We start from the raw sequence: 26002 nt of genomic DNA on the forward strand, positions 1-26002 counted from the left end.
GCACATTTCATTTGAATTAATAGAACTGCAGTATGCAAATACTCTGAAGAGAGAAGGTATCTAACTAGGAACTTACATGCCCCCATTACCATAGTATGAGTTCCTGATTGACTGGGATACCCTGAAATCAGGGCCATCACTCAATGAGCCAAACTGTTTGTAGGGCAGCAGTGGAGAATGCATACAGGAGTACCACGAAGAAAGGGAAGGGATCAGAGATGTTAGACTGTCCTCTGTTAATTGATCTGTAAGGCCCTCTCCTCCATCTAATCCCTCCTAAACATTTCCTGTCATGCCAAAAGGGGATAGGTGGCACTTAGTAACAAATATATAAAGTATCAAAACAATGAAACACTCCCGATATCATTTTACATTGCAATTACTTTGGAGACAACTGTGCTTGTGTTTGTAGAGTACCTACTACAATGCAGTCCTGATCCTGATTGGGGCCTCTCGGTATTACTGTAATAAAAATTTTAAACAATAGGGAGAAGACCTGTTAGATCCTCCATTCTACTTAGCACAAGGAGATAAACAGCACTGAAAAGACAGGGAAGGAAGGAAAAGAGTAGTACAGCAACAAAAAGGAAAACGGGGAAGGATGATTTCAGCCTCTAGCAGCGATTGGAATGTACATTTGTGCATGTGTGGTGATAGAAAAAGGGTAGTGAGCAGGAGAAGGGGAGGAGTTTCTGAGAGGTCAAGCACTGATCATCCCATCCTGGGAAGAGCTAAGAGAGTTGTATGTGTATTATAAACTGCAACTCAAGTAACCAGGCTTCGCTAGAAGATAAAAATCATATTTGGGGCAAAATATCCATCTCTTATTTGTTAAGTCAAAAACTTTTTTTGTGAACAGTTTAGAATCAAACACAAAGACAGTCCCTGCCCCAAAGTACTCATATGCATAAAAGACTGGATGACTTGGAAAATACAGAGGTTTTCATTAATGATTACTGTTGGCTTATGCCTTGTGGGACTCATGGAAGTGTTCAGAAGGGACTCAACCATGGAGTCAAACTTTTAATACTAACAGTAATGAAGTGATTCAAACTCAGATATCATAAAATCTAAATTAGTCACCAGTAATGCTGTTTGCTTACATCTTGCATTACACTCGCCATGGACAGCAATGGCACATTGCTTATTTTCACAGCCTGATTCCCATATAGCATCCCCCAGCCTTGGGCTAGTAACAATGTAAGTGAATCAAAGTGAAAACATACTCAGGTTTTCATTTTTAAAGCATGTCGTTAATTATAGGAATGGAATCTATGTTATGTTTTTATTCTTGGCTTTTTGGTTCACAGATTACAATGTTGCCAGGCTTCAATATTTTATCACGAGTCTCATGACATGTAGTGTTTTTCTTAAGTCCCAGCTCCTGGCTTCATGTGATTACATAAGAATCTCAGCTTTCATTAAAAAATACAATTAAAGTTTCTAGTACTCATGGCTGCAAAGAAATGCTTGCAAACATGAACTATAAAGGTTCTACCATCACCACTAGTCAAACAACAAGGACCCAACCTGCATTAATTTTTAAAACCAAGATTTTGGGGGGCCCGACTTATTACTTTACCTAGCTAAGGTGTCTGAGAACAAGGATTTTCTTGTTAAATAAAACCACTGCAGTGTAACCAGACAACCCCAGCACAGCGGCAAGTCAATCTAGTGAGTGTGTGTCAGGGTACAGAACAAACTGATGCAAGTGCTAATAAAAGAAAATTAATTCCATACTTGTGCACTTGGATTTACTTCCACAATATAGTACCTTGCAGTGAATTTAGTATAGTTCTACTGCATAACTCAAGTGTTTCTTTCACTGTCAGAGCAGCACACCCCTATGCTTCCCAGAGATGGAGATGCTACTCGGTAGATAGGCAAGTCCAACTGTAAGTATTTGAGGAATGTTACACTATAAACTGCATCCCGTTTAACCTCACTACCAATTGCCTATATAGAACCACACGGTTACATAGTGTATTGCCAGCTAACAGTAAGAGAGAGAACATGTACATTACTCAGTCTCACACGAAAACTAGTGAAAATTCATGGATCTCAGGAAGGTTTAAGGAGACACTCACTACTAGGGTGTCTACAAATTAAAATTTAAAACTGAAGATTTTAGATATAGCCACCATACAACTGAAATTTCAACACAATATATCATTTATCGTGTTTACAGGCCCAGAAGCGTGTTTGGTGCTTTACAGAACAAGCCGGATGGAAGACATGGTTCATGCCTCAAAGAGCTTATAATGTAATTTAGTACTAGTGAGCCTACCATCAACAATACCATCTTGGGTGGTGATCCTGGCAGTCTCAAATTATCCAGGTTTTGGATCCAGCAAGCACTTGGAGAGGCGATCTCCATGGATGGTGCAGTAAGTGGTATGCGTGATTCAGTTGGTGGCACTCGTCTATCTACATCAATACTGAACCAACGTCCCAGCATGATGTTAGGAGCAGTTGTGCTGCTACAGGTGACATCTTTCAGGTGAGAGATAAAATTAAGGCCTTGACCTCTTACAGTAATTAAGATTCCCACAGCACCTCCTATAAGAGTTGCAGTGCTAAATCCAGTGGTTATGATTCAGGTGATTACATTCTACATCTCTGAATACTTCCTGCAGTTTCAGGTGGATATGATATTCAGTTTCTTAAAATTTTGTGCACTATTAAACAGCTGCTACTTTTCAACCTACTTTTCAGTTATGGGTGATTTACTTTTGTACGTCATTTTGGTTACAAAACACGTTGAGACCCTTTGGAGTGAAAAGCAGTAGAGTCCTGTGGCACCTTATAGACCAGTGGTCCCCAACCGGACCGTGGCAGCGGTCGAGCATCTGCTGAAATGCCGCCAAAATTTGGCGGTGACGCCTCTTGTTGACGCCGCTTGTCGGTGGCATGCGGCATCATCCAGAGGCGTCACTGCCAAAATGCTGCCGAATTCTCGACCACCAGCCAGGATGCAGGCGCATTTAGATGCGGCCGCGGGCACTGCGTTGGGGACCCCTGTTATAGACTAACAGATGTATTGGAGCATAAGCTTTAGGGGTGAATACTCACTTCGTCAGATGCATGTCTGAGTATTCACCCACGAAAACATATGCTCCAATATGTCTGTTAGTCTATAAGTTGCCACAGGACTCTTTGCCACTTTTTACAGATCCAGACTAACACAGCTACCCCTCTGACACTTGACATCTTTGGAGTGAAGACACTCTAGTAGTATAAGATAGCATTAATTATTAATTAAATTAACTGAATAGTGTGCAATCTTAGTTAAAAACAAATAGTCTTTGCAGAAACTAGAGAATAAGGACCAGAGCCTCAGATGGCATAAAACAGCATAGCTCCAGTGACTTCAGTGCAGCCACACTCATTTAACATTAGCTGGGATTTGGCTCTAAACACCTAGCAGCATCCACACCATCCCATTTGGCACTGCGTTGCCTAGTGTTTCTTTATAGAGCAATACATATTTACAATATTAAAAAACTCACCATTCTGAGTTCTGTTAGCACAGAGCACAAAGAAAGACACACTTACTGAGCAAGTTGGGACTACAGCGTCACCAGGGATTCTTTCTGATGGCATGACCTAGCCTTCCTGAAATGGTCACAGAGAATCCTGCTCCAGGACTGACATTGAGGTGGTTATAGTTTGCTATTTTACAGCATCCAAAGATGTGCAAGACAAGGCCCCTGCCCTAGAGAGCTCGCAATCTAGTCTTGAGATGAGCTACAATGAATAAAGGAAACAAGCAGCAGGGAAGGGATGGGATAAGAAAAGATGCTATGATCATGGGGCTTCCCAACATTGGGTGTGTCTTAGTGGGTCAGTTAAAAAAATTAAAATAAGTAAATGAAGATAAAGCAGTAACAGACTCCACTGTTGTACTGACTCACTCAGTGAGATTACAGCGCTATGGTAAAATATGGAACAAACAAAACAAAAACAAACTGCAGTAGGACATGCATCATAATAAATAACAATTCTCTTCCCATTCGTCAAACTCTGAACTGGCTTTTTGCCACCACAATGCATGATTCTGCTCCCACTGAAGCCAATGGAAATTTTGCCATTGACTTCAATAAGGGCAAGATAGGGCTCCACAATGCTTATACATAATGCAAACATACTTAAAGTTCCGAAGCATCAAGTAGTCAGTAAAAATCATAGGCAGTGCTGCCAAGGACTACAATGGGCATCCAGAATTCTCAGGTAGCGAAGGACATAAGGTTTCCTTCTCCAGTGGAATACTGCAAAGTCAGCTCAGTAGCAAAGGTTTAACTGAAGAGCTCTCCTTTCCTCTGCTGCCTGGTCACTGCTTTGGACCTAACTTGTTGGATGTGCACTGGACTCCTGAAAGCATCGGCTATGATTTCTAATGGCTGCTTAAGTTGTAGAACTCTCAAATATTATTAAAGAGCTAACATCAATGAAGAACTCAACATTCAGATTAGTTGAATCTTAACTCTTTTCATTATTTCATACAGAAAGGTTGTTCATATTTACAGGGTGTTTTTTTTTTTAAATGTGAACACTCCCCTGCAAAGTTGGAAGCTTTCAGTCAATAGTATTTGCAACGGTACCTATGAGTCAGAAGTAGAGCTAACTAGAAACTGAGTGAAATGCAAAAGCTAAACAACCCTCCTGAGTGGTGAAAAGTGAAAGGTAATTTTTTTTTAAATTGTCAAGTATAATTTAAGCTGTTAGTAGTAAACTCCTTCTTTAGGTTACCTGACAGTGGTCCTTAGTCATGTGGGAGGGGCTTTGCAAAAGCACTCCGTGCTGGCCTAACTCTGCTCCCATGGAAGTTAAGAGTTTCAGGTTAGCAAAGTTAGGCCAACACAGTGTGATTCTGAACATCCCACCCACATACCCCAGTGCAGACTGCATCACAACATGTTGTGCCTTATGCAAAGGGAACAAACCACCTCATTCTAATTTTACAATGAAGTATGTAAACTTCATTCTTTTTATTACATTATCCCAGTAACAGGTTTTCAATTAAGAGGATTATTATTATTTAAACAGAGATGCTGTCTGATATAACCAGATTTCTTGTTCATGTTAAGAGATGGCAATACCTTACCATTGCATAATGGACCTATCCCTGATGAGCACAGCACCACAAATTGCCCTTATGAAATATAAACCAACAATAAATAAAACATGAAAAGAAAAATTGAAGAGGAAGATCTGCCTGTTTAAATTTGTATGCTGTGTGGTTTGAAAGGGACACACACCAAAACAACATACCCTCAGAGAATCCACTGGGCTGCTTTACAAACAGTGTAGCGAACTCTTTAAAAAAAAAATCCTCTTCAATAATTAAGGGGGGGGGGGGAAATGAAGGGCAAGAGGGGACCTAGCTATATTAAATCACCGCACACCCTCCCTTTTTTCTCCTTGCTCGTCACTGGCTACAACAGAAGCTTGTTCTTTATGACGTGGGTATAGAAGCCACAGTGTGCTCTCAGAGCTGTCTGGGAACGGGGCCCAAACATGGAAGAAGGTATCTAAATTTAACTCTCCATTCCCGTCAGCAGATAAGAGAGACTAGAAAATGAGATTAGCAATGCCTCTCAGGCTGCTCCAGTGCTACATATAGAGCAGCAGGTTAAGCAGCATTATGGCCTGAATTTCAATTAGTGCCTCAAAAATTACTCGATTTCCTTTGGAGAAACGGAGAGAGAGAGACACACACATACACAAGTTCAGAATGCTGATGGCTCATCTTCAGTGAGTTCTCCTATGTACTTGGCACTGCATTTGCTAAATAAAAAATATTTAAATTTAAAAACATTATTATTTTTCTCTCCACATGGCGCTATCAGTTCATAATCACAGAACAAACCATTCAGCTCACTTGTGAGACAGACCCCACCATTGGCTGCAAGCAGTGAACTTCCTGAAGGGGGTCTGATGTCAACTTTTGATCAGGGGCTGATTCTCCTGTCATTACTACAAATCATGGCAAAAGACATCCACTAAGTTCAAATTAAAAAGAAGTCTACCTAGAATTACTTGCCCTCACTTTGTATAGAAGAGATTTTGTATGTGTGTAACTATTTTGGACAATGGTGTGATTTTAAAAAAATTTTTTTTTTTAAAACAACGAAATAGTTGTACTAGCATAAAAGTGCACTTATACTGGTATAGCTTATTCTCCTTCCTGTACATGAGTAAGTTATACAGGTATAAGCACCTTTTTACCCCCAGTGACCTGTGGTGTCTGGGGCAGCCCTCACTGGAAATGGTAAGGTCAGGGCAGGCTGCAAAAGGGAGAGCAGATACTTCCAAGCCTGATGGGTAACACTGAAGTTATTGCCCTCTACCAGTCACAAACTGTGCTTCTGATCCCCCACACTGGTTATCAAGAAGCAAAAAATGAACCCAACAGCCCCCTTTATTGCATTCCAGTTTTCTGGCTCCCAATCAGCACTTAGGTCCAGTACAGTGAGAAGTTATTTTAAAAACTCTGCTCACATAAACAAAATGTTCCTCTGACCCCAAAGGGTCAGTCACACCCAGGTCAGTATAGGTTTGGCTCTTACCCAAAATATCACACTGCCAGCCAATCCTTTAGAGTCTAAAACTAAAGGTTTATTATAAAGAAAAAGGAAACAACAAGAAGAGAGATGTTAAATTGTAAAACAGTCACATACGTACAAAGACTTCAAAGTCCATATATCAGCTTTCTAGCAGTATTGGTGAGTTTGCTAGCTTGAAAGTCCCTCTGGAATACATCATGGGTCATTCAGTCCTTTGTTCAAAGCTTCAGCTTGTAGCGAAGTTCCTTCAGAGGTAAGAAGCAGGACTGAAGACAAAATGGAGAAGATGCAGCTGCCTTTTATTATAGTCTTTTGCGATGCGGCCTGTGCTTCCTTTGTTTCCAACACAAGCTGCCCAGCACATGGCTTGAAAGCCTTTTCTGTACATAGACATGTCCATGCGTGCCTTGCTGAGTCATAATGTGTATCCTCCGTTTTCTCTCAATGGGCCATCAAGCAGGCTAGGCAGTGCTGATGCCAAACTGTCCAGGGGTGTCACCAGCAGCATAGCACAAGTTTTGAAACACAGACAGACATATCTATAACCCATAATGCAAAGGTGATACAAACATATAAACATAATCATATTTGGCAAATTATAACATTTTCACAGATATCTCACACGGCATATCCAGCATAACTCACTGCAATTTTACAACATTGGTATTCATAATCTCCCAAAGTGTCCCCCAGATTCCATAGAGCGTCCCACACAAAATTGATGCAGAAAGGGGTGTCCCTAGACACGGCTGAATGCATCACAAAAATTTTCCATTCTAGGTCCTATATTATAACACTTTCAGTTTACATCATAAGTATTAGGGTACAACAGAAATAGTTTATCAAAATTCTGTTTGACTAAATCAGGCTCTTTATATACAGCTTCTTTCTTCTTTGAAAGTATCCTCTCTCTGATGTTATTCTAATATAGACATTAATGCTTTCAAGGGTGGAATTCCCTTGGCATTTAGTTATGAACACCATCATGTGGTGTGCCTCAATTTCCCTTTCTATACAGCAGACTGGCTTTGTTAAGGTTTTTCTGCTGTGCCAAGTTTCAAGAATGCTTACATGTACCAGTCATACCATTTTACTATTACCAGGGCTTTTTAGCATACACTGTGTTTCCAGGTATCATCCCCAATATGTTTACAGGCTTTTTATCAAAGTCATACACACGGCACCCTTTTTTTTTTTTTTTTTTACACCAGGGTTGACATCAAAATCAAATACATCAGAAGGCTTAACTTTAACAGTAACACCAAATTTGTTACAAGTCAGTGTTTATAAATAACTTGGTCATATCATGCCTCGTGTCTCACTGAATCCCATGGCTGGCCAGGTGTGTCCTTGTGCTACCAACTATGGGGCAAATCTTCCCCTTCTCTTGTCAGCCAGGTAGATTGTATCAACCCAGACACTAGCTTTCAAATTCTCATTTGCTACTAATTTCAAGGCTGGATACTCATTCTTCCCCTCAGCAGAATTGGGTCCTTCCTCCTCCTCCCTCCCACCTTTTTCCTAGAAGGTTGAAAACTGAACCTCCCTGCTTATAGGAATCCCTTTGCTGGCTAAGTGTGTTCACCAACTGCAGCCCCTCTGTGCTATGAACATCTACACAGACACTCTCCTGCATGCTTGCTTGTGGATCCAGCACCGCCACCGGCTTAAAGACTGGACTCTGTTTTAAAGAGATACCAAACAAATCCAAAGTGTCTAAGGGTGAGAGTTTGCCTGCTCTCCCCTGCATCCTTGTGGGTTCAGTCATAAGGCTGTTCTGCTCTGAAAAACCAGTAACCCAATCTTTCCTCAAACCCTGAGGTACAGACTGCTTACTCAAAGAATCAGCATGGAGAACATGCTGGGCAAGCCCAGCCACTTGGCCACAGGGCTGTTCAATTTAGCCATTTTCCTTCTGAAACCTTCTCTAGGCTATCCACACTGGATCTTTCCAAAGCAAGGTCAGTGGATCTATACACCTCAGAAAGACTCTGGCCGTTAGGAACTGAAACAAGTCTCAGCAACAGTTTGTTGGGTTCTTCATACAGTGATTCACCCTGAGTTAACTCAATCAACTCACTTCCACACCCATCAGTTGCAGCAAACTGCTTGCAAAGACTACTCTGAAGATTTCTCTCTTTAGGAATCTTTCTAAGCAACTGTCCATCTTTTTTCTGTTCTACAGAAGCACTGCTCTGTGGTGCCACAACAAACTCCCTCTGTGTTTCACTTACACCCAGAATCACCTCTGGAACATTAAAAGGATTTTCACATAACCCCCCTTCAGGCAATCAGCTAAACTCCATGGTTAAAGGGTTGTTAGAGGCTCATTCTTTCCCTCTGCAGCTTTCCTCACTGGCACCATGCAGGTTACCAAACACAAGCTTAGGAACACTTCCTTCTTGTGTATCAGTTAAGTCCAGAACCACCTCTGTGATAACTGAAATATCCTCAACCATAGGCTGAGAGGCACCATCTGTCTGCTCCACAGACAAAGGACTGGAGGTACATTCTCCTTCATTAGGCACATTGCTATTTTTAACAGGCAAACAACTGGAAAAAGTTTACCCTTCAACAGATAAACTGTTGCTTTCCACAAACAGTGGCTCATCACACTGAGCTACTTTAAGCACATCACTTTTACCTGGGTCAGCAATCCATTACCCACCTGAAATCTTTCCTTCCTCAGTTACGGCTTCAAACTGACCATCAACTCTGATTTGCGCTAAAGAAATGTTTCCCTGAGATTCTTTCTGCTCTTCATCTAATTCCAGATTCACTTCTGAGATATCAGACAGACATTCAGAAACTTCTTCACCATATAAACTGCATTTCTGATTGGACAAATGGCTTCCACAATCCCAAGACTAGAAACTCTCTTCCTTGTTACAGCATACCTGGTTAAACACATGCCACTGCTTAGAGACTCAACTCCCCTGCCCTCAAAAAAAAAAATCTCCGTCTGTCTGTTACAGAGGATTCACATTCATACTTTTTCTGGGACTGGGTTATGACATTACCTGATTAAACAGTTACCACATCATTATTAAACATACCAACACTCGTATAAACTGAACAGCCTATCTCCATCATTGCTGTAGAGAGGAGCTGAGCTTCCAGGATAGCACAGTTCCTGCTGTTCTTTCATTATTTTGATTTGGAGTTTAAGTCTCGCAACTTCGGTCTCAGCTTGCAGCAGCTCCATTCTCCTCCTGTGAGATTCTCTGTCTCTCTCTCCAGCTTGCATGGTTCTTTCCTCAGCTTCTTTTTCCAGCTGGGCCAAGGCTTGCTTCTCTTGCATCCGAAGTTCTGCCATTTCTCTCTCATGCTGAAGATGCTGGCTCTCTCTCAGGGCTTGCCATTTTGACTGTGGATCACTCATTGGGATTAACTTTAACTTTTGACACTCTTAGTTTTAAATTTCAAATTTGGGATAGCGTGGGGTTCTGATCCAAAACCAAATGACCTGGTTCTGTGGATTCTGCCGACTACACCAATGTGATCCAAGGTGCTTGGGGCAAGCCTCACTGGAAATGCCAATGTCAGGGCAGGCTGCAAAAGGGAGAGCAGATATTCCCAAGTCTGGTGGGTAACACTGAAGTTATTCTCCTCAACCAGTCACAAACTGTGCTTCTGATCCCCCACACTGGTTACCAAGAAGCAAAAAAGAACAGCCCCCTTTATTGCATTCCAGTTTTCTGGCTACCAATCAGCACCTAGGTCCAGTACAGTGAGAAGTTATTTTAAACTCTGCTCACATATACAAAAATGTTCTTCTGACCCCAAAGGGTTGGCCACATCACCAGGTCAGTATAGGTTTGGATCTTACCCAAAATATCACACTGCCAGCCAATCCTTTAGTGTCTAAAACTAAAGGTTTATTATAAAGAAAAAGGAAAGAATAGGAAGAGAGATGTTAAATGGTAAAACAGTCACATACATACAAAGACTTCAAAGTCCATATATCGGGTTCCTAGCAGTATTGGTGAGTTTGCTGACTTGAAAGTCCCTCTGGAATACATCCACAACTTGGATGGGTCATTCAGTCCTTTGCTCAGAGCTTCTGCTTGTAGCAAAGATCCTCCAGAGGAAAGAAACAGGATTCAAGACAAAATGGAGAAGATGCAGCTTCCTTTTATTATAGTCTTTTGCCATGTGGGCTGTGCTTCCTTTGTTTCCAACACAAGCTGTCCAGCACATGGCTTGGAAGCCATGCACATGAATCAGCAAGGCATGCATTGATAAGATGTATCCTCTGCCTTCTCACAATGGGTCAGTTGTATAGTTGATGGCTCTCGATGGGCCATCAAGCAGGCTAGGCAGTGCTGATGCCAAACTGTCTGGGGGTGTCACTCAGAAGCATAGCACAAGTTTTGAAACACAGACATACATATCTATAACCCATAATGCAAAGGTGATACAAACATATAAACATCATCATATTTGGCAAATTATAACATTTTCACAGATATCTCACACGGCATATCCAGCATAACCCATTGCAATTTTACAACATTGGTATTCATAATCTCCTAAAGTGTCCCCCAGATTCCATAGAGCATCACACCCCCATAGGGGTTGTGCCGCTTTAATTATGCTGGTATAGTTAAAGTGGTACTGTAGTGAGGTGGTTACCCACTCCAGCCCTGACAGAGGGCTGGAGGGCTGGGAGAACAGCCCAGGCTTAGTGGGAAGCAGGCTCAGCTGGGGCCATGCCCCATTTAGGGCCCAGCTGGCCCTATAAAGGCTTGAGCCAGGAGCTGAAGCAAACTGTCGCTCTCTGGCTGTAAAGGGAGATGGGTCTGGCTGTAGGGAGCTAGACAGAGGGTACCTGAGTGGAGCAGGGCTAGGGAAAGGCAGAGGAGATGGGGAGCTCCAGCCTGGAAAGCCCCAGGCTGCAGCCTAACATTGGGCTAACAGGTACTGGAGGTTGCAGAAGGCAGCCCAGGGGTAGGCAAAGGCAGCAGGTCCAAACCCAACCTTGCCAGTGATGAGTAGGCTGATACTGCAGTCTGCCCCAGGGCGTGGGGCTAGACAATGACTGGCAGTAGCTGTATACTGAAGCAAGGTGGGGATAGTGGGTGGGGGTTCCCCGGGGAGGAGAGACCCTAAGACTGAGGGGTTACTGCCAGGGGGAAGCACCCCAGATAACAGGGCACCTGGTCCGGGAGGGACATGAGGGCCAAGTGGCAGCAGGACACGGGCCTGCAGAAGGTGCTCCAGAGGGTTGGTGAGCTAATTCCTGAGGACGACTAGCAGGGGGGCCACCGGGTGAGACTGCATCCTTACAGGTACCGTTTATGTTTAGACAAGCCCTGAGCCTAACATCACAATTGACCAGCCCACACCCAACCCTCTTTGAAACCCCACCTCCTTAGCACAAATTCCCCCCTACCTCACCCTACTGGGCCATTGTTCTAGGTTTTTTTGTCTAGTGCTACTTAGATAAGATTACAGGACAGGGAATATGTCTATCTGTTGGGTCAGATCCTATGATCCTTACCTGCTTGAACAGGACTATGCATATGAGTTAAAGACTACTCACATGTAAGGGCACTGAAGGATCAAGCACTATGTTTGATAATCATCAGTTCAACTGATGGTGCTAAAAAAGAGTCCCTTATGTAACAATAAGAAATAATATTGGTAGCGTTACTTATACCACATGTTGTGGTAAGATCCACATTGCAAAGTCATGCAACAAACTGCATTAACTTTGACTGTCTCATGCGCACTCTGCCCAAGAATTCTTTCTGGCAAGTGCTTCTAACACTCCCACTATCCCCAAATTTCAGACACCTAATATTTAATAATCTGCCACAAATGTTTCCTTATGTTTCTCTACACGTGGTACTACTTATCCTTTACCAAACGACATTAATTTTTATTGGATGAGCAATATTCAGGCCCAAAACAATGACAGATTTAATTAACTTATATGGGATGAGCACCTGCATAATGCACTCATGGCTTGTCACTCATGAGTAATGCAGACATCCAAAACTCATGTTAATTAAACTTACACCACACCATGTATTCCTTACACAGTAAATTTAATCCCACAGCCTAATTGCTTGTAAAGGACTATGCAGCCCTATGGCATTATAAATTTGAAGAAAAGTAAGTCCATTTCTAAACTGAGATTAATTTACCTCAACATAAAAAGGCAACACTTCTGGGCTGGACTGCAACAGCTGTTTAACAATACTTAGCAATGGCACACAACAGTTTTAGCCCAGGAAACAAAGAATACTGTATCTAGCTAAAATTGCTAGGGGAATTTAGGGCAAAAAATTAAGCTAGAATTTGGCCAGAACTACAGTTAATTTCACTATTCTTGCAAAAAGCATGATGGAATCTTTACTGGACACTTCTGTCAAGATCTTGGTTTTAAGTCTCTGTTAGAGGACAAAAGTGTTTAGCAGCACAGTACTGGAGCACTGGGCTATTTGCTGATGCAGAGAGGGGAGTGGCACCTACTCAAGCATCAGTAGCACGTCTCAACGAACACATGCTGTCTGTCCTAGCCCACCACTCCTTTGCTTGCAGGATCTAAAAGGAGCCCAGAACATCTTTTCTCTATAATAATTATTCTCTTCTTACTCATTTGACACACATTTATTAGAAATGTAGGAATAATCATTCTGGATCAGACCAGAGGTCTATCTAAGTCTCATATCAGGTCTCTCACAGTAGCCAGTACCAAATGCTGCAGAGGAAGATGCAAGAACACCTAATGGGCAATTATGGAATAACCTACCCGTAATGGAAATTTCTTGCTAATTCTAGGCAATTAGCAGTTGGCTTATGGCCTAAAGGACAAGAATTTATATCCCATTTCCCCCCCCCCCCAGCCATATCTAATGTAACTGTGGACTTTCTCATTGTCTATATAACTGTTTAAACCAGTTTCCAATCCCAGTGAGCTCTTAGCTTCAAAGATGTATTGGGCCATCAAGATGCACACTGCATTATTAATTTATGTAAAAAAGTGTTTTCTTTTATCCTTTTTACATTTGTTGCCTCAGTTTCATTGGATGCTCCCTGTTTTGTTCCTAAATGAGCCAAAATTACCATTTTTGGTTTACACAGTATCACTGGTGATGAACAACTTGAGAACACTGCTTGCTAGCTGGCAGCAAGGACTAAGGAGTTCACATTTTGTTTTTGCAGAGACCAATAATAAAACAAACAACCTGCACTAATTTGTCTTCAAGTTTCTAAATCACTATATGGTGAAAAATGGTGAGTCAATGGAACATTTCCTACCAGGTTACAATTTTTAAATATAGGCCACATTTGGAACAAAACTATGAATGTCTTTAAGTTTATATGATACAACCAATTTTATATCACAGTGGTTACTTAAAAAAAAGGGAGAAATTCAGGCTTTTGTAAAATTACTGAAGCAGCTATGGAAGATTTCTTCTCTCATTTGCTTTTCATTCTACAAATTAGGTCTTGCCTTCAATATTTTGTCCCTAGATTTAGCAATTTAGCCCATGTTTACTCACTGTCAATGTGGTTCTAGCTGTTAAATAAGCAAGAATCCTTGGCCAGAGGAAGAATTTAAGAGGGGCAGCCCAGAAAAGCAATACAGTGAGGGACATCACCCACTATGCAGAAGACCAAAAATAAAATGTCTACCTCTTGGCTATAGACCACAAGGTTCAGTAAGTAGGATTAGCTTCCTCAAAAGCCCAGATAAGGAATCCCTGCAGAAAGTGAAGGCTGACAAGAATAGCATGTGAAAGCAAAATACGGCTGATGTACTGCCAGTGACACACTATTTTAGGCTCCAATATTGAGGATTTCTTCCCCATTGTTAAATCAGTACCAAACTCCCTCCTACAGCTAGGATAGGGTTTTTGTAGTGGGATGTTTGGAAAGACCACGCCACCCCCATGTAAATATTGGCTCAAGGAACATCCGTTTCCTTCTGTAGGGTAGCTTTCAATTGTCCTAGTTCCACAGTCACTGGTAGCTATACTAGGTTATAGTTTTAGAGCTTTTGAGGGCACTCAAAACAGTGCAAGACAGACAATACAAGAATCTGGATCAGGCAAAAGAAAAACAAGGCAATAAAATAGATAAGCCACGGGTAACCAAAGTCTATCTCATGGGCCAAAAATGGCTGTGGAGTTAGACAAGGCCTGGGCTCAACTTCTCCTTGAGTAGGGTTATATAGCCCAGTGATACTAGGTACTACAGGTGCCACTGCCAGCATGCATTCCATCATCTCAGTACAATTACTCAAAGCACGGCATGCTGATCCGATATAACCTGAATATAAAGCATTGCATGGCAGGCCCTTCAATCTCCACAGGCTATGCTCTGAGGTTAAAAAGGTATCTCCAGCTTAAGCAAAATGGGTACAACCCTGAGGATCCTGGCAAGTTGCTAATGAGGACATGTTTGGGCCCCTAATGTAAGATAGAAGCAGGCATCCCTACTCCAATTGTACTCCAGACAACTCACATCTGCTCTGGACTACCCTGAGGTGGATTCAATCTTTTCCAGCCTTTTCTTTACTCTGAACAGCATTGTCTAATGTGGTCTAAAAGAATCAAACTCAAAGAGATGAATTGCTCCCAAAGAGACGATAGTAATTTGGAAATGACCCACAACCACTTCATTAAACCTCCTTGCAGAACCTTGCTGCACGACTCAGGTTGCTAAGATCTCAGTGTTGTGCCCAGCACTACATGAGAGGATTTTAAAATGTGGTGTATACAAGGAGAGGGAAATTTTAAAAAAAAATGTTTTTTGGGGGGGTGAGGAGGAACACAGTTACAGGGAATTATTGTGAAGAATCTTAGTATCTCATTTCATTTTCCATGGCAGCAAGCTAGTTTGGAAACTACTGTAATCTTGGCTTACATCTATTGCACAAAAGAGCCACTAGACAAGTAAAGTCTGCTGGGAAGGACTTCATTCAAGCAGCCATCCTTGGCACAAATTTGTCCTGCGAGTACCAGAAAGTCTACATTAAGGCAACAAAGGCAGGAATCTTGTTTGCCAGAGTAATTCTTTGACAAAAAACTGTCTCCTAGTTATACATGGTGAAAACGCATCCAATGGATTAGCTACTTAGAGTGTGTAACTAAACCAAAGCAGATTTTGGTTTTTAAGTGCTCAATTCTTGGTTTGAATGATTATTGAAAGCTGCTGCAAGGGAGGAGGGAGCTGTTGCCTCCCTCCTTGGGACTGGTGAGACTGTAGCTTGGAACTGGAGGATCAGCGAGAGACCAGAAGACCAATTAAAAGACTTCTATAGGCCCTACCAGAATGAGTTCCCTTGGATTTGCAAAACTTTAGATATCCATCACTGCTGGGTCTACCTCTAAAGAGAAAACAACTGAAGTAAGTACTACTCTTATTCAACAGATGTGTGTGGAATCAGGCACATCTGTTCACTTTACTAGAGTAAGTTTGAACCACTTTGAACCACTCTTGTTGGCATTGCAGAGCCAATGCAGTTTAGAGAAGGTGACCTGATTCTATCTGCAAAGCAACAGATCCGTTAACTGAAATGCAACTGCAGGGTCTCCGTTGCTGACAATGCTTGGGGCAGAAAGAATCCAGCTTGACTTTTAGATCCCATGGTTAACAGTAAGGAAAAAAGTTCAATCCACAGGGAGAATATTGCCAGTATTTAGTTGTTTGCCAACAGAATAAGTATATACTTGTCAAAGCCTTTGAAGCACAAAGGGTAACCATCAGTAGATATTTAGAGTTTCTTAATTATGTTATAAACAAAATTTCCAAAACAAATCCTAATGTAATTCCCTCTCCCTAACTATTCTTGCTTCAGAGAGTTTATTTTGCTATAGAAGTAACTGAGGGTTTGTCTACACGAAGTTCCAGAGCAAATCCATGTGGAAACATTTTTATACCAGAACAAAAAAGTGGGTTAAATGAAAAGAAAGAAGGCACTCTTTTTCCAGAATGAGAATGTCAAGACATGGAGTTGATAAGGAACAGCTACTGTGCTTTAAATTCACACCCTACCTTAATCCACACTAACTTTCAAGGGCAGACAAGACCTGACTGATGTTAAACTTAATAGGACAGTAGGGGGCAAGAAATGAATTTAACAGGCTAACTCACTCCCTCTAATGCATGCAGAATTCAAGGGACATACTAACAATGACCTCTAAATAATGAAAACTCAGGAGAGGTCAAGCATCCTCCATTCAGCGGATAAGGGAGGGAGTCATTAAGAAATGAGATAAGCTTTATTTGAATGAAAATACTCACTTGAGAATCTAACCCAGTCAATGTGTGTTTCACTTGCAGGTTTAATCTAGTGTAAATGGTGGGTTCTCTGTAACTTGAAGTCTTTAAATCATAATCTGAGGGCTTCAGTAACTCGGTCAGAGGTTATAGCTCTATTACAGGAGTGCATGGGTGAGAGTCTGTGGCCTGCAATGTGCTGGAGGTCAGATTAGATGATCATGATGGCCCATTCTGGCCTTAAACTTTGTGTGTTTCTAGTTGGAGCAAACAACTCTACAACAAAATTAGATTCTGAGCTTGCCTTAAAAAAAAATAAATCAAAACCAGACACCTCTAGACAGAGATGAGAATGTCTTGAAGAAAAAGAAAGTTAAAGCAGCTTGAGCAAGGGAAACCTCAATTGATGCCAATACAATAAGCACAGATGTCTACGGACTATATCAGAGACAAACTTTGTGGAAAGGATACCTTTGGCAGCTTTCCATTTGGAACTGCAAGGCTAGCCATGCTCTACAGACTATCCTAGGGTCTAATCCTAGGTATGTAAAGGACAGAGGTGTTTCCACATGTTTATTAATTTATTTCATATGAAATATTTCCATAGGTGATAACATTTTACTCTACAGAACTAGGAGTACAGTCTAGTGGTTGCAGCCTGCTGCTGGGGAGTTGGACTCCTGGGTTCCACTCATGAGTCTGCTACTAACTTGTGATGTTAATTTAGGCAAGTCATTTAACCCCTCAGTTCTTTATCCTATCTCCCCAACCAAATGGGCATCTGCTGCTTGAATAGTACCTATCTAAAAGTTCTGTTGAGACTCAAGCACATAGTTTCTCCTTTGAAGCTAGTGTCACTTGGTTTATGGTCTAAGCACCCTAAATGTGTAAACTTTGAAAAGGCAAAGAACAAGGGAAAATGCATTTTTTTTAAAAAGGGAGCAGATACTTTCCCCCATGCTTTATTTTAAAAGAAGGCGAATGAAGGAATCTAAACTTTTGATTTCCTATGGTGTAGGATATTCAGACCACAAGAGGGCACCAAAACCAAAGCATCTTAAAAATAGTGTACAACTGCTGTTAAATATATAACCTGTGTTGCAAAATATACACATCATAACATCAAACAGAATGTGATGAAATGCATATTACCTAGGAAAACAGGCACCCATACGCAAAAATATTTGCGTTCATGGTACATGATGGTATGAACCTAGTATATGCTGAAAAGCTTACAGCAAACATCACCTGTACTTTGTAACCAATAAAAAGGCACAAGAACTAGAATATTTAATAATAGCACACTCACCTGGTGTATAAAAGTCAGAGACAATCTGAGACTGAAGAAACACTGGAATGTCTAAAACACATTAGGATTTCAAAATGGAAGAAAATGTATTCGGTCTATATATTACTAGGGGGTTGTTTAAATCTTTTGTTTAAAAAAGTTTGCTTTTTAAAAATGACAACACAACTTGAGGCCCGGAGATCATACAAATGCAAACAATTAGAAAGAGGGGTACAATTATTCATATAGGCAAAATAATATTTTGTTTAAATATAAAGGGGGTTTTGCCTGCCTATAGTTTAGCATTATATGCAACAGAGCAGCTTTTTTGAACACAGGGCATGGGAAGCCTCTATACTACAGAAGCTGCTTCTTTTTTCCAGCAGTCACCTGAGAAATGATCCAACTTTAATCTCCAGTGGAGTTCAAAATTACTCTATGCTATGGCAAGCAGCACTTCCCAACATCTGAGTGTTCAGATTATGGCATTATGCAGTGGAAGGACAACTGCTTTCCAAAGGGTTAAAGAATTTTCAAAGAGGAAGCTTCTTATGTTAATGAGGTTTTTAACCTCTCCCAGCTGTTCAAGGATAAAAAAATGTGCAACAACATCCATGACAGGAGTTCTTTTTCATTATCAGACTGTGAGAACATCTGCAGCTTGCTGCACTGGCAGTACCAGCAGAATATAGTTGACAGGAATGGCTAACTCCTGAAAGTAGCTTTTGGGATGCTATGGAGTTGACCAATGTTTCCTGTTTGCATTTTAACTCCTTTATGTCAATTTCTTTGATCCTGTTACTTGCACACCCTTTAAGACTACTTTAAACAGCTGTCATGCTGCTTGTCCTTCCAATTATGTTTAATATGTATATGAAATACTTGACTTGTCCGTCTTCTAATAACTCATCTCCAAGTAATTAAACATCTTCTGAGCTCCCACATCACTTTCCGTTAAGGGCCAGCATAGGTAGGACCCTTGGCAGTTAGTCTCTTGGTTGGTATTCCCCCCCATTCCAAGGAAATTGGGGAAGTGTTTCTGTTGGTCAAAATTATGTAAAGTGAACACAGATGCTAGAACGATAGTGCCTAAAGACTCTAATCATCATCATCAAGAGTCCATAATTTTCACCTGTTGACAAACACATTTCCTGCAGTGACATTGCCTGTCTAGAAACCTGAAAGTAAGAGTTTAATATCATACTGTGGGTATTTATAGGGACACGGAAGGTTAGGTTTTTAATCAACCATTTTTGACAAAAACAATGAAAACTCTTTTGTGGATTTACTCATTCCCCTGCAGTGTTAAAAACCCAAGCTCAACAGTACTGGGTTAGTGCCCTAGATCTGGAAGGTGAAAACTAAATATAAAAATGAGAGAGTGGGACTGTTAAGTTTAACCTGCTTCAGACACTAAATGCCCTGATTCCAATATGTTAGTCAGCTCCCAGCAAAACAAAGATGTCAAGAAAATAAAGCCTGCTACTCAGATGGTGGTTGTTTTCAGGCGGGGTGGGTAATCTAGCAGTCATAAGCATCCAATGCAAATTTAGCATTCCTATAGCACACCTTCGAAAGTTCTAGATAAACATTAATCCAGTGTCACAACATTCCTAAGAGGTAGGGATGAGTTACCCTCATTTTACAGATGGAATCAAAACCAAAACAGAAAAAAGATACATGAACCTCACAAACAGTCTATGCAAGAGCCATGCCTACAGTTCAGCAATGTGTACTTCCTAATCCCATGCTCACACCATTAGACCATGCTGCTTCACAAATTTCTCCCTGAGCCCATTTGCTCCTTTCTTGTAAGCAGGCACAGAATCAAAGCAAACAGGAATTCAATATTTTGTGTGTCTTGCAATCTGTCCCAATTCACACTACCGTAGCAGACAGGCGGAGCACAGGGATAATACAACATGCACACATGCCTGTAAATTGAAGCACAGGCAACCTTGCTAGTGTTCTTTTAAAGAATGCAAGACAAATACTTATCAAAGGCCAGGGATTATACAAAAGTTTAATTCACAGGTTCTGAGTTTTAAGCATAGCACATGCTGCAAGAGTGCTTATATCTGGCAACACATGTGAAGGGCTTAAAAATTAAGGAGTGGTTGGTGTGTGTGAGTGTGTATGTGTGAGAGAGAAAAGAACTATGCTGGCTGACCCACCAGGTGTATATATAGAAAAAATAGGACAAAGCTGAAAAGGGGGAAAACAAATCATGAGCATCAGGAGACTATTTTTAGCAATAATTCATTTAGGCTCTGGAAGAGTGCCCCAAGGCAAACAACAGAATCCCCACTGCTGAAATTATTCAAACATATGCTTGACAATGTGCTGCACTGGCAGTGGAAGGACTGGTCTTTTTCCATTTCTAAAATGTATGATTCAGTAAGCAGCATATACGTACGCAGTATGCATCTTATCACCGAAAGTGTTTCAATTTACTATGAAGCCAGCAGTAGCAAGTACATCTCATAGTAAATTACTCAAGTACTTCTTAGTAAGTTACTTATGTACTTCTCATATGTTTCTAGAAATACCTTAAGACAGAACAGATTTCAGATGAGAACACTGTGGGTTGTTTTACATATTTGCAATGCGGTGTTCATCCTTTTGGTTATACAGTTTATGGCTTACTGCAGGGGTCGGCAACCTTTCAGAAGTGGTGTGCTGAGTCTTCATTTATTCACTCTAATTTAAGGTTTCGCATGCCAGTAATACATTTTAACGTTTTTAGAAGCTCTATTTCTATGTCTATAATATATAACTAAACTATTGTTGTATGTAAAGTAAATAAGGTTTTTAAAATGTTTAAGACACTTCATTTAAAATTAAATTAAAATGCAGAGAGCCCCGGACCAGTGGCCAGGACCCGGACAGTGTGAGTGCCACTGAAAATCAGCTCGTGTGCCGCCTTCGGCATGCGTGCCATAGGTTGCCTACCCTTGGCTTACTGTATTTCATAAGATGGTATACTACTAAACAGCAATTAAATCATAGAATATATGTGCCTGTCCCACACTAATTATGTTCTTAACTAAACCTCACAATAAACCTGTCTTATCGAAAAGCTAGAATTGAAATTAAAATCCTACCACTAAAAATGGTGATTTCTTCAAAGTTGTGCAAACACTTGTGTGCAGGCCTGAGACAGGCAGGGACAACCCAAAATACATGTGCACACATGTAGGTATCTGTGTGCAAACCCAAATTTGTCTGTGCACTCTCAGTATGTGTACACTGAAGATGGTCTCAGACACTTTTGAAGTCTTGGCCCTCCCTTTCCAACAACCTATATATATTTTCCTTTTCAATCCATCTGAGGCTACAACTATACCATGGTATATGGGTGCAATTTCCAGCTTGCATACATACTCAATGAGAGCTAGCATGAGTTATAAACAGCGTAGCCATGGAAGCATGGGCAGCAGTAGCACAGCTTAGACATGCTGAGTACAAACCCATGTGTACCTACTCAGCATGGATGCTGCCTGTACTTGTGAGGCTACAGTCTATTTATAATCATGCTAGCTCTTCCCAAGCTAGCATGAGTATATGTGTACATGAGCTGGAAATCACACCCCCAGCTAGTAGCCTAAATGTGCAATGAATAAAAATTCCCAAACCATTCTCAGCATCCTGGAACTGTCTTTCTTCTCCCCCTGTAAAAGACAGACAAACAAGTCTGCTTCTCCATTTTTGCATTCTTAAGATTTTAGATTTTGGTTTAAACCCATGTTTTAAACCAGAAAACTCATCAATATCAAGGTTGAATACACTGGTAAGTTTATTTAAAAAAACCATTTCAATAAAACAAAGACATTTACACCATGTGTCAATTTCATATTTCTAACTGTTCTGCATTGGCCAGTGATTCATAAGATAACCTAGATGGTCTCTCCCATCTCTAATGGGAGCAGCATGACATGATGAAGCACAAAAAAAATGGGGGGGGAACAGTACAAATGTATGGCAAGACACCTCGAAATTTGATTTCTGGCATTAATGAAGTTAATATACCTGTTAAATGTTCAGCTTCCCTTTTGATTATAAGCCTTACAGGTTCTCTAAAGGACCTCACCAGTTAAACATTCCTGCTCTGTTAACACATGCTCACATTAGCAAAGCCATACTGCTTGCATAGTTTTCATAAGCAGTGTGGGCAGAGGTTCCCTCCCCCAAAAGAACCATACAAGTCTTCTAAAATGGTCTACAACCCTGTGTTATAACATGAACAGAAAATAAAAGCCCTGGTTAGGGAAACCACGCTAACAGCAGCAATTAACACTTGTTGAAGTACACTTTCAAATGTGGTGATGATGAGATCAAGAAGGTGCACATAACAAGGAACTGCGAGACTGAAAAACTTGTAGATGCACAGGTAGTTTCAGACAGCCACTGTTCATGAGACTCTCGGGTCACATTTATTAGAGTAATTTAAAAAGGTGTCTTTTCTTTCTGCTTCTATTTCAAAATAGAATTGGCTTTTGTTCAGGTTTCAGTCCAGCAAGGTTCTAGGGATTCAGGTAAGCACCCAACCCCACTAAAATTATTTAAAAAAGACAGAGGAAGATTTTTATAAGCCACAGAAAAGGCTGCAATACAGTTCCATCCTGCTGGGAAAACTGCAAGGGAAAACATTTTGAATTGACACACCATTTGGGAAATGACTTCTTTAACGGATTTTAGGGATGGTAGCCCAGAATGAAGAGCCCCTTCCAAGTCAGCTTCAGGAAAGAGGGTTTTGGAATGGAGGTAAACAAGAAGCCTAACACTTGAGCAGCAACACCACCTACTAAAATATATTTATAAAGGCCAAACAAAGGTTTTTTGTTTTGCACACCAAATAACAAAATGAAAATCTCTAAATGCATCAGGAAATAATATTACTCTGGTGGCATAGTCTTGGAAGATCACCTCTGTTGTATTGCATTCACATTGATCAATGACCAACGTATTTCTTGGTATATATTTAAAGTATTCAATTCCAGACGCTAAATCAGAGAAGAGATTTGTTCCCATACATGTTTAGGAACTCAGGAAATCCTTGGGGAAAAGTATTAATATTAAAATAAAACACATTTCTCATCATGTGACGCTTTCATTTAAATACTGAGTAAAATCATCCAAAAGTGTCCCTTGGTGATGGTTTCACAGAAAAGGGACTGCCAAATACATTCAGAAATGGTCTTCAGGATAGCTTGGGAGCAGCACATGCACCACTAGCAAGTACATAAAAGACATCTGAAATATTCAGTGAGAGGAAGGTTCACTCAGTTTCACTTGGCTCCACAAGGCTGTACTTTGGATCTCAGAGTAGCCATTAATGGCAACAAAGCATCACATCTCCAGACATAATTTTAAAAGAACATCTTTTTCATCCCCCATGTCACTAGATTTTTTTTTTTTTTAAAACAACTAGAAATCCAGGAACACTTACTGTAGGTCCTGCATAAACAAAGAAATGACCATCTAGTGTAGTAAGAGTGCATTATGGAGCATTTCTAAAAAGGAAATGCCATTTAAAATCTTTTATTCAAGCCTGGAAGTACTGGATTAAAAAATAAACTATAATAGACCATATTCTCTACCAGAACCTATAGTTTTAAAAGAAAGATCTCACAATACTTGTCTGAAGAACTTAAATGGGCATACAAGGGGGCTAAGAGTAACACACCAGTTGTAGCTGTTCAATGACATGGATTCAACCCTCATTACCTAGAAAACGAGGAGTTAGGTTGCCGTGAAGGCAGCGTGTGCTCTGTACTGAACAGTAGCACCTCTAGTAACATAAGTTGCCCTGAATTAGCTCTGTAGGGAGTACTATCCTCTCTCCCAGAGGAGATGTGCCTCAACGTTAGTCCTTGCTGGCAGAGAGGAGTGTAAACAGAGGGAAATGGGATGATTCTTGGGAAAGAATACAGTGGTCTTGAGCTCCAGTAGATAGAGTGCACTCTGACTGTAAGGCTATGTCACTTTTTGGCCATTTTTCAGCAGCTGCTTACCACTGCATACAGAAGAGGTGATGTTGTACACAAAAGGAAAAAATTGCAGACAGCGGATCAACTTCAGGCTGCTCTCACACTCCTGACACTTTGTAGTTAAATCCAGCGCATGCCTGAAGGCTTGCAAGGCTCTGCTGATATTCTTCAGAGCCAGATAGGCATTTCCTAGGCTCAAGAAAGTCAGGGGCTGCAAAGAGAAAAATCAACCTTGTATCAGCACCACAAATGTGTTCTGAGTTAAAAACTGAGGGTAGCTATTGCAATAGACCAAGTCTCATGCCCTCCACACTCCCAAATCAGCTAGAAGGGTCCTAGGGATGAGGGACTGCTTATTCCTAGAATGCAGAATAATCAACTTAAATTATTGGTTTTAAAACCAATAATTAGTTGGACATACTGGCTGTGCTTAGGATGTCAGGTTTTTGAAATGATACATAAACCTGTGATATACCCACAAGTGTAACAAACCACTTACTTATGGCCCATCTTAAATGTCGCACATTCTACATATGGCAGCAAAGAATGTGAAGGGAAATGTTTTAGGGAAGTTTTTAGTAAGGAGCCAAGAAGTCTAAAGCAAAAGGTACCAGGTAAAATGAGATCTAATATGGGATGGAAGTGCCGATTAGTCTTTTGCCAATCCAAGCTTATTGTTCTCCGGAAAATAATTAAATTACTCAGAGCTCCAATTTCACACTAACTTGGCCGAAAGACACAAATCCCCATTGTTCAACACTAAGCCAACACTCTTATTCATAACTTTGACTAGCCAAGAGCAATCTCTTGAAGCAGAGACAAAAGACATTGTAATAATTCTTCAAAATTAACTTTGACATGCATTTTTAGATATCATCCAGTGATTTAAGTCCTGGCACACAATGAAGCATTACACTTTGTTTTCAAAAGCATCTTTATGGTTTATGTAGAGAAATTAAGTGCTGCATTTAACCCTGTGACCAGAATAATGACCATGCTGATGCAACAGAGCAGCCAATTTCCTCCACTAAATGATACTTTTTGTCATGGAACTTTTAAGACTAGTCATGGCTTTCAAAAATTTTGCTTGTAGTATTAGAAACATGCTTCAGAAGAGTGTGCGCTTTTAACCATCTGATGATGCTATTAAGTCACAAGATACTAACTAATGTCCATAGAGTTAATTCAAATTTGAGTTCAGTCTGATGCTCCAGCCAACCGTAGTCAGCCAGTTTAACTGATTCTTCTTCTTATGACCTCCCATCACATGTTTGCTATCTTCATTTGGTGGTACTACTTCTTGGATGCCTTTGGTAATTCATTGCACCTCATTCATTCATACAAGCCCCAAATCATCCTGCCCTATTGTTAATCATACCTTCTTGTTCACATTATCTTTCCCTTACACACCAGAGAATCCCCTTTAAATGCTAACTCTAATCTATCCACAGTCTGGTTAGCATTGTTAACATCAGGTAAGTTAACTGACATCACTATAGCACGACACACTCACGTTTGATTGCAATACTCTTGAGTCTTGCTGTAGAGTTTTGCCAAAGGTAATGGAAGAACCTTTGAAAGAACTATTGGAAGAAACTCCTGCTAGTGCAACCTGTTTCTAAATACCATGGGTATTGTCATACCCTCCCTCCCTCCAATTTCCTAATTCAAACATTTCACCATTCATCCCTTGCTTTCTTATGATCCTCCTTTTTCATATACTTATCTGCAATCTAAACTGGTTAGATTCCTTTTCAAACTGTTGCAAAATTGCTGCTAGCTCTTGTATTAAAAATACCCCAATGCTACACAGCTGATTCTATTTTTCCCTCCCCACTTATTTTAAAGTGAATTTAGTGCTGGAGGGGCTGACAACCCTGGAGACTCAAGTCCTTTGTCCAAATAAGAGGGACAGCATAGGG

At 40.7% G+C, this 26002-nt stretch overlaps 1 protein-coding gene across 2 annotated transcripts in view; it reads right to left on the minus strand.

Moving 5' to 3' along the window:
* The window catches only part of TTC17 (tetratricopeptide repeat domain 17), an 83971-nt gene that overhangs the window by 24054 nt on the left and 33915 nt on the right, over positions 1 to 26002 (minus strand). For both annotated transcript variants that reach the window (XM_039536872.1, XM_039536873.1), the window contains exon 16: positions 24105 to 24291. In XM_039536872.1, coding sequence (XP_039392806.1) covers positions 24105 to 24291 — 187 coding nt within the window. The remainder of the gene's footprint in view (positions 1 to 24104; positions 24292 to 26002) is intronic.

The sequence above is a fragment of the Mauremys reevesii genome, linkage group 4 (genome assembly GCF_016161935.1).
Source record: "Mauremys reevesii isolate NIE-2019 linkage group 4, ASM1616193v1, whole genome shotgun sequence".
Lineage (NCBI taxonomy): Eukaryota > Metazoa > Chordata > Testudines > Geoemydidae > Mauremys > Mauremys reevesii.